General features: G+C 33.8%; 1 protein-coding gene across 2 annotated transcripts in view; it reads right to left on the reverse strand.

Annotated features, from left to right (window-relative positions):
- Positions 1 to 1,808: 1,808 nt before the first annotated feature.
- LOC110023257 (phosphoinositide phospholipase C 6-like) overlaps positions 1,809 to 10,080 on the reverse strand; it is a 21,200-nt gene continuing 12,928 nt past the window's right edge. The window contains exons 3-9 of one of the 2 annotated variants that reach the window (XM_020722570.1): positions 5,595 to 5,730; positions 5,270 to 5,506; positions 4,940 to 5,184; positions 4,327 to 4,444; positions 3,781 to 3,933; positions 3,510 to 3,596; positions 1,809 to 2,820 (exon numbers count right to left, since the gene is read on the reverse strand). In XM_020722570.1, coding sequence (XP_020578229.1) covers positions 2,527 to 2,820; positions 3,510 to 3,596; positions 3,781 to 3,933; positions 4,327 to 4,444; positions 4,940 to 5,184; positions 5,270 to 5,506; positions 5,595 to 5,730 — 1,270 coding nt within the window. In that variant the 3' untranslated portion in view covers positions 1,809 to 2,526. The remainder of the gene's footprint in view (positions 2,821 to 3,509; positions 3,597 to 3,780; positions 3,934 to 4,326; positions 4,445 to 4,939; positions 5,185 to 5,269; positions 5,507 to 5,594; positions 5,731 to 10,080) is intronic. The other variant, XM_020722571.1, reaches the window with a different exon arrangement.

The raw sequence follows: 10,080 nt of genomic DNA on the forward strand, positions 1-10,080 counted from the left end.
ATTTATAAAAATATCAAGTTGAAAGCTATTAAAATGCACACACTTATGAGCACATTTATAGGGTAAAGTCATAAGTCCCATTTTATCCAATTTGATCGGGGGCTGGAGTTGACAAAGCTAAGTGCCCACTGAGGCAATATGATCCTCCTAATTAGGACTGAAGTTGATTAAGATTAATCTCCTGATACATCTTTTTTATCTTACTTATCATGAGAATTAGAGTTGATAGGACTAGCACATTTAATGATATTTAAGTAATAATTTGACCTCAATGATGGACGAGTTGATAGAACATATCAATTGGAGGGGTATATCTTCAAAATTAAGCTCAAAATGACATCTGAACAAACAAATTGATTTAGGTTATGAACCTGATTCTCTGTAATTGAGATCGAGTCGAGCATGTTCAATATTACCTAAATTTCGGACGATGATCATGTTGATTGCAAATCTCCATCATAGAGGTCTACATTCCAAATTAAGCTCAAAAGAACATCTAAACAAAATAAATTGATTTAGGTTATAAAAATAATTCTTCTTTAACAAGACCAAGTCAACAATATTCAAATAACTTAAATCGTCAATGATGATCATGTTGAAGGTGAATCTCAGTTGGAGGGGATTCATTCATAAAATTAAAATTCAACTTATAAAATAATCTAAAAATATTTAAATTAAAAATCTATCACTATAAGCTTAAGCAAAACCATTCCACCCTCAAGGGCGAATGTTAACTAAAGCTCACAAAGAGCATATATCATATTACTTATACAATTATATTCATACTCAAAATAACTCCATCCCTAAGTTCACTGTCTGCATGGTTTAGTCAGCAAGCTCTACAAAAGACAAAGTTAAGAAAAGAGCCCTCTAATTGGTGATTTACTGTCAAATAAAACCATTATTTGACGATCATAGTTGTATCCCGTATGTTAACTCTTAAATGGTTTTCCCCTTTTATTTTATGAATATTTGATTATACCTAATATGACTATAAGTTAAGATCGACTTAGCTTAATCTCCTTAGACAAAAATTCACCCCTTGTCTACAATGTTCCCTTGGACAAAGCATGTTGACAAAGATCCTACTGCTCGGCTAGGTCAATAACCTCCTTTGACAAAGTAAACAAGGGACTAAGACATTCTAGAATGACAGAACCATATATTGAGCAGGTTCGCACCATCAACTCTAAACTTACAATGATAATTTTGTATTGCTATTATAAGCTAAGTCTGAATTCTAAAAGCCTAAAGTTTAGCCTTAATCAAAAGCGTTCTCCCATTATCAAAAGGAATAATTAATCATAAGAGCTTGCCCCTATAAAAAACTTTGAACCCCAAATCTTAAAGTCTTAAATAAATGATGGCGAAATATTTGTGTAACGGTTTACTATCTCATATTTCTATTAAAAATTTGACCCAAACCTCACAATAAACACACATCATTCTCATTTCTTATCATTTTTGAGAGAGGCCCGTGCATCATTTGAGCTTGAAGGTCTCAATTATATGAACACCCTCTAAAATTAAAAAGTTATATAATGACTCTTAATCAAGCATGACAGCTTAAATTCACTAATTAATGGATTAAAATTTAATTAATTTTCAAATTAATATATAATGATAGAAGTATTGAACATAGCTAATTAGATGAATCGATTAAAAAGCAAACTCTATCACCCATAAAATGCTAACAATAATGCTAAAAAAAAAGTTCTCATCAATGTTAATTAATTAAAAAAAAAAAAAATATTATTGATGACAAGTTTATTTGTTTAGATCATTAACATCATTCATATATTGGTTGGAATATAGTAAAACTCAATGACAACTCAAATCAAATGATACATACAAATAAGAAAGATTAACATACATCCCACTCAATCCCTATGTTTTTACATATCTACCACCAAAACTTCAATTCTCACATGCCCAATTAAAAAAGAAGTGTGCTTCACTTTTTAGAAGTTAAAATGGCGGGTACTCTCGACGTGATACAAAAGATTTCAGAGGTCTTAATGTAAAAAGTAAAATTTTGGTGTTAGATATGTAAATATAAGGAATTAGGCGGTATGTAGGTAAACACACGTACAAATAAACAAAATCCACAGCCTAAAGCCCCCTCATTTTCAGGGAAAAAATTTGCGTGTGATAGACGTACGCAGCGCTGCGTACTATATTAAGGTTATACCGAGGGTACAAGGGGGTTATATCCGCGGTATAGCCCTTTGTAACCTCCCTGTAACCTTCTATAACTTATCCGTAACCTACTAATAAATTCTTAATATATGCAAAACTTATTTTAGGTTACAGATATGTTACAGAATGTTACGGGGATGTTACAAGGGGTTATACAGCGGATATAACCCCCTTGTACCCTCGGTATAACCCCAATATCGTATGCAGCGCTGCGTACGTTTATCGTATGCAGCGCTGCGTACGTTTATCGCACGCAAATTTTTTCCCATTTTCAGTAACAAAAAAGGATTGGGAAGAACAGAACAAAACAATCAGATGCAACTAATCTCAAATAAACTCGATGAGCGTGAGAAGCTTTACAGACTTGAACTTCATGCCCTTGCGGTCGAACAACGGCACCGCCCTTATCCCCGGTCTTAACTCACACACTGGCAAGCAGGTCTGTCCCCCAAAGTCATCCTTCTCAGACATATCATACTCGTGCACTTCGATGCGAAGCAATGCCAGTTCTGGCACTCGTAGTGCAAAAGTGAATTCCTCATCCCATACTGGCGCCCAATTATCTTCTACGGTCTTTGTTTTCTTTGTTATACAGTCTGCTGGAACGCCGGCTATTCCAACCTAAGGTTGTTGAAAATTAGACTTCATATAAAGTTAGGAAGGGGATTTATAAGCATACAAGAAAAAAAAAAAATATCATTATATTGGGGTATTTACATTCATAATCTATTCAACACAAACTTCACTATTTATATCATTTGGCACTTAGTTAACAACTTCATTAATGGATCTCCTCGGACACTCAACAAAAGAGAATGATTAAAATCAGGCAAAAAGACATTGGAAATTGGCTAAGAGGCCGGCTAAGATCAGGAGAAGATGCCCCAATGACATAAAGAGTTAGGGTAGCTGTTATTCTTATTTTGATGTTAAACATGTAAATCATAATATTTTACATATAATGCGTGTGAACAGCCCTATCATATTTACGAGAGATAATTACATCCGGAGTCTAGTGAAAACTTGTCACGTGACAAGTGGGCCCCACTGTAACACACTGGCTAAGGGTGACTTTAAAAAGATGTGGGGCCCACTTGCCACGTGACAAGTTTTCACTGAACTCCGGACGCAAGATACAAAAAACTTTTCATATTTACACCCATCAGTTAGAACTTCATATTTACCATTTGATGTCTGAAAAAGATTCAGGTGTTAGTTTTTCATTCTTCAGATGTGCAAATATAATATACAATTCCCCCAAGTAGAAATTATATAAAGGCCAAATGGAGGAATGAAACTGTCAGCGGTACCTTGGTATAGAAGTCTGGCGGGGAGTATGCGTCAAAATGTGTCTGCTTGAAGTCAAGCCGCCATCCATCTCCCAGATACACTTTAACCTGCCGGAGGTGCAGAAAACAAAATGATAGTTCAGTACTACAGTTTTTGGCTTCAAAAAATGGAAAAAATATTATGTTCGGACAACGGACATGATATAGCGGAGCGGAGCGGAGCGCGACTCCGGACGTAATATTTTTTCCAAAAAATGAGTGGAACACATTAAACTATGCAAAAATAATCCACCTTCAGCGTTTTCTTGATCGGCAGATTAGCTCTGGGATTAAAAACTTCACCATGAGGGCCATCCTGTAGCATGAAATCAGGCTTCTTCACAAATCCACATCCCCCATTGGCTTTATAAAATCCATGCATCAACCATAGCGACCTTCCATAGCCCTACTAGAACAAGCACGATGAAGTTCTCTTATTTGGTTACTTGTGTATAGAAAATATGTCTAAGAAAATTAGTGATGGGTGCTACATAGATCCAACCTAAGAATATAGTAAACATAAAATTACTATTTTTCAATGAGTTTTTTAGTTTCAACCAAATGGCTGCATGGTTTAGAAGATAATGATTTTATTTCACTCATTTTGTATATATTTGTGAGGTTACATTGATTTTGTGTATAGGTGCTTTGCAGGCAAAGCAGATGTGCGTTATAGACTATCTACCAATATTTGACAAACAGGAAACAAAAAAAATCACAGGCAAATAAAGACTTCAAGCATATATTAAATTTGTTGAACGTTAGCTGTTTAATCAGATAAGCAAGCACAGAAGCTAACCTGCATGTTGAAGGCAACCATTTGAGCACCATGCATCCAACCAATCAAAGGATTGTAATTAGATGAGGTAACACGTGTGCCCTTAGGATAAATCCGAAGCATATTCCTTTGAGTGAACCTACGTAATAAACATTATCAATAATGATCATTTTTTTTTCTTGCATGCTTCTGACAAACTGATCGGACGATTGTATTCAATATACAGAGAACAACATAAGACAGGCATTTACATACATACCACCCAATTCATATGTTTTTACATATCTAGCAGCTAAACTATGTTTCTTACATTTATACCACCCACATATGTTATATCAAATAAAAAATACTACTAGTTTAAATTTTAAAACGTGAATACACCTTTTCATACGTAGGTAAGGGGTACATATGTAAATATTGTACTTTAGGTGTTGAAATGTAAATGCATAAAATTGAGTGGTATGTATGTAAATCTTTCTAAATAATAAGCACATATATAGAAGTAAGTTGTAATGGTCTAGTAACTTAAGAGACTCGCCAGTCACCAGGCTCATAACTTTATTTTGCAGCATAAAAGTATTAAGAAAAAAAAAAAACTCATTTTAGCAATGGATCTCAAATAAACACAAAATACCTGACTAGATCAGGCCCATGAGAAGCTGCGGCCTTGGCAAGTTCTTGTTCACTCAAACTAAGTCGTCTGACTGTATTGGAATCCACCTTCAGTGCATCTTTTAAGGAACCCTTTGGTTTCCCAGCCCTTATAGTTATCAGATGCTTATACTCTGGCGCAGGAGCTTGGCGTATTTTATGTTCATCATCATCCTCAGCGGCAAGATCATCATCAGCAGCATCTTGATCACTCTTGTCATCCTCATGCTAACAAATATAAATATTTTTCAGGATAAGTGTTATAGTCATAGAAATCACATAAAATGATTTTGTTAATCATGCGGTACCACACCTCATAAGATTCAATTTGAGCTTTCATATCTGGGAGCTCCCCCCAATCGTCTTCCTCAATAGAGATACTCCTATTTTGATATTCTTTCTCTTTCTTGGAACTCAAAGTCTCAAGATACTCTTTAGGAGGTTTGGTTGAAAGAATAATCCTCCGCTTTAGAGATTCAGGTGAAGGAAAGACTTCATGAGTCTCAGAGTTGGGGTAATAGAGCATTTCTCCAAATGTTTCGATGACCATCTATATATCAGAATAATAATCAATTAAAACTAAGAAAGAAAACTTGGGTAGAAAACATAATAAAAAATCGCTCAAAAACTAATTTAACCTCAGCAACTTTAGCCTGAAGATGTGGAGTTAAGTGGTCCTCTAGAGTTATGACAACAGGGTATGGAGATGCTACAAAAGCATATTCTTTGATAGACTTCAAACATTTAAGCAAATCCACAGGTGAGGTTAGTGTCCTTGAGATGGAAAAAGAAAAAAAACATAAAAGAAAATAATTAATAACATGATTTCAGGGAGAATAATAAAACAAATATTTAGTGCATGAAATTGTATAAGAAGAATTTAACAAAAAGCAGCAAAAGAGCAGACTACTTATAACTTGGATTATCTTGTACGTGGAATTTGAGAGTCTAAGCACATAGATGTGGTCTCTGAAAATTTGATGACTCGGCCTCCGTCGAAAAAAAGAATGAAATGAAATGAGAAGATGGAGTTTACGTGAGATTTCAGGTCACATTTTCAGAAAGCAGATGAAATAGTAAATAAAACACTACACATAGATTTCACTCTCATTTCATAAGAACATCAAGATCTGGGGTTTGAGATTTCCCATAAACACAAGCTCCTATGGCTAATTATCTCCCTCCCCTGCCCCCCAAAACAACCTCATCAAATAACATGAGAGTACTTTAGATTAAAGCTAGTCATTAGGTATAAAATATTCAAACTTAGCATATAGTAGAAATAATTTTAAAAATTCTAAGATGATGAAATTATCACTCTGAATTTAGAGTGGAAGATGGGGTAAATGATGATGAGTCTGATCAAGATCTCATGATCTGTCATCACGAGTTGTCATGGTTCTTGATCTACTTAGTTAGTAGAGATAGTCGAGTCAATTTACTAGAAGGATTCATATGAGCAGCCATGAGTTATTTCGTCTAAGGGAGCCTTATAAACCTATGGTGGATGTTCGTCACTAATCAAAATCGACCTTAGCTTGCAAAGGGATTAATACCCTATCATATATCCTATAATTCACAACTCAATAAGGCAAAATACCATTGAAGAACATAATGGTTACAATTGTGATCGTAATATAATAATATTATTTGTCGGCAAACCACCCGGTCAGAGGGTTCTAGTTGTAACTGTTTTTTTTATGTCTGCTAGTCACACCACGTGGATAAATGACTCGAGCTATGTTCTTACTGACATCAAATTGTCTTAAGTATGAATTTATTAATATAATTGATATGACATTTGTTATTTGTGATCTTAAGTCAATATTAGATTTGTCACCCTAGAAAAATGATTTCGGAGAGCAGATATAATTTTGTTCTTAGTTTTTTTTCCAATATATTTCTTTTAAACAATATGAATATGGTAAGTTAAAATCTTGATTTTTTAAAGAAAACTATTTAGTTAAAATATGTAATGATCATTATCGAGATATCTAATCATTTGATTTGAACATTATTGACTCTGCCCCGCTTATAGAGAATCAGGTTCAGAAATTGACACATGATTGATCTGAACCTTATTAACTCTATCTTGCTTCTTGAAAATTGATACACCAAAAATATATGAATTTTTAGACCCATATTTTATACTCATTTTTTGTGATATTGGACTTTAATAGAAGATATTTTTATATTTTCTTTCAAGTTGTTAAATTTTAGGACTTAAACAAAAAGGAAGCAAAAATAATGAAATTTAGAGCAAAAATGAAGAAGTTGAAATTTGTTCAGCGCCGACGTCGCCGTTTGACAAAGAGGACGAATTAAATTGCGGGACACTGGCGCCGACGGCGCCAATGTCGGTTCACCCCAGATTTCTAGAAGATTCGACGAATCTGAAAGTATTTTGAAGAGTTTTTGGAAGCACCTATTGGAGAACCGACTCTAGGCTTTATTTGGGGCCAAAATTGATCAGAAAAGAGACTATTCCTGTCATTTCATCCCCTTTATTCAACCTTCTACACAACACACATTATTCCATTTTTTCATTCCAGACCATTTAGAGTACATTGTTCTTATAATTTAGAGTTTTATGGTGAGATTAAGTGTGAACTCTTTAAGTGTGAACTCTTCTATAAGTGTGAACTCTTCTATAAGAGTGTTGGAGAATGAGAAAAGTGAGAGATTTCTTCTTCCTTCATTTTCTAGAAGAGACTATAAGGGATTTGCTTTAAAAAGAAGTTTTAAATAAGCATTATTTGTTTATTAGTGTTGTATGAATTTTATTTTATATATAAAATTTGTGTTTTGTTGTATCTTTCTCGTGAAGTCTGAATAGTTTACTTTATCTTTCTCCCTACTCTGAGATATGGTGAAATGAAGAGATAATATGGATGTGTCAATATTAAAATATAAAATAAATTGTGATGATTTTTCAACTTCAAATTTTCTCTTTGCTCTGACCAATTGAATTGTTAAAATATGATGTGAAACAAATAATCCGAAAAATGGAGTATGAGTTCTACAACAGAGTGAGGATCACATTTGATTCCATGAAGGAGAACTTCGTTCATGAAATTAAGTGCAAATAAATAGGGAAATATACTTTGTTGGATGAAGAATTGGAGAACCTTTAGGGTGACATACTAAAATCCCCAATTCGGTCTTAGTGTTTAAAAACTAAAACGAGAGTTAGTCTTCAAGTGAAGGGAAGTGGGAGCTAGTATCCTCCTAGTCAGCCACGGATTTAGGGACAAAACCTGGGATTAGCCAATGATTTTCTATATCATTGTATCAGGGTAGAGAATTAAAACTGCTCTTATTTGACTCATTACAAAATTGAACCATTTATCTCATCTCATTTTACCAAAATCTCATTGTAGTGGGAAAAATCTCATTGTAGTGGAAAAATCTTCATCACATAAATATAGTTTAATAGTTTAGTAGTTATTGTTTAAACTAGTTTAATAGCACATAAATATAGTTTAATAGTTTAGTAGTTATTGTTTAAACTTTCTATTTCAGTTTTATTATTAGTTAAATAATTTAGTAACATTCGAAATTAGTGACTCGAAATTAGTGACAGTAATTTCGTATTGAATTTCTGTGAATTTCCTAGTAAATTTATCATTTCAAATTTAAGCATTCATCGTGTGATCGATATTTGGAGCTTAAATAGAAAGTCTTTTATTACTTGATAACAATATGTATTTGATAACACAATATGTATACTTGCGTAGAATCCTAACATTAATTGTTTAAATTTCTAAATCATAAAATATTGCATCTAGCTTTTGGCATCGTTGCATGGCAGAGTTAACTATATAATTTGTACACAACTATATTCTCGGCATCAAAAATCATGTTCATAGTATATATCATTTGAGTTTTAGAAATAAATTTTGAGACTTATTTTAAAAATAAACCCCTACGTTTGAAATATACTATCAATATGATCATCATAAAAGATTTAGGTAAAATTTTGAACATTGTTGACTATCCTCTTTCAGTGGATCAAGTTCATAAATTATATTAATTGAATTTTAAATATACTTTCAAGCCTAGTTTTAAAAGTAGACTCATTGATTGAAATACATTTTATAATTTGATTAATTTTAATTACTTAAGCATTAGAAATAGATTAGTCATGTCAACTCCAGTCTTTGTTAGGAGAATGATTAGAATGATTCAATGGCGACTCAATCTTGTCAACTCTAGTCCCTACAAGGAGGATCAGACTAAAGTGTGACTTAAAATTGTTCAAGAGCATGCGTAATTTTATAATTTCCAGATATTTGAAAAAGAGATTTTGTTTTTTTTTTAAGAGCATGCACGTTTCTCGAAACAAATTTAATTTTAGAATAAATGTGCAATCAACCCATGGAGCATTCTTACACACTCAAATTTAGTCAATCAGGACAATGTGGGAGCACATGTGGGTGTTTTAAACTTGTTGGTTTAAGTTGATTTTTAAATAGTTTTGCACATATTTCAAGCAAATTTGATTTAAGCTTAAATATATTTTAACCAGTGCAGTAATTATGAACACTTAAGTTTATCGAATTAAAACAAACATCAAAGCACATGGGGTTATTTAATAGTAGTAGTGCACGAATCTTGATATATTTGTGATGTATTAGTGTGAATCTCAGTGCGCTTGTGAAGTGCTTTTGTATATATTAATATAAATTCTTTCACTAACACATTCAGTCCTCTTGCAGATCTAGTGGCAAGAAGGTACCGAGACAAACTTAGAGAAGGCGGAGATGGTCTCTCATGTGAACCAAGGAGGAAGGGAAATAAGCTTGTGTGGCTGCGACATGATAAGAAGAGTGAAGATGCACGTGAGATGACTGACGAAGGACGTAAGACTATTAGAGCTTGTTCTTGAGCAAATTGGAGGTGAGGGCTAAGCGGAGGGAGTTGGCTCTTCAGTTTAGTTGGTATGTGAGGTGCTAAAGGAGGAGGAGGTGGCTGTGGAGCTGGCCTTAGGGTTTGGGTCATCAAAGCTACAAAGCTTGTGAATTGGAGGCAGGAAGGGCGACATAGCAAGCTGGAGGTGAAGATCTGTAGGAGTTAAGAGATGTGGATGGGGTCTTGCGAGTTTGCGTGAGAATGAAGGGAAAG

This window comes from Phalaenopsis equestris, unplaced genomic scaffold, assembly GCF_001263595.1.
Source record: "Phalaenopsis equestris unplaced genomic scaffold, ASM126359v1 Scaffold000223, whole genome shotgun sequence".
Classification (NCBI taxonomy): Eukaryota; Viridiplantae; Streptophyta; class Magnoliopsida; order Asparagales; family Orchidaceae; genus Phalaenopsis; species Phalaenopsis equestris.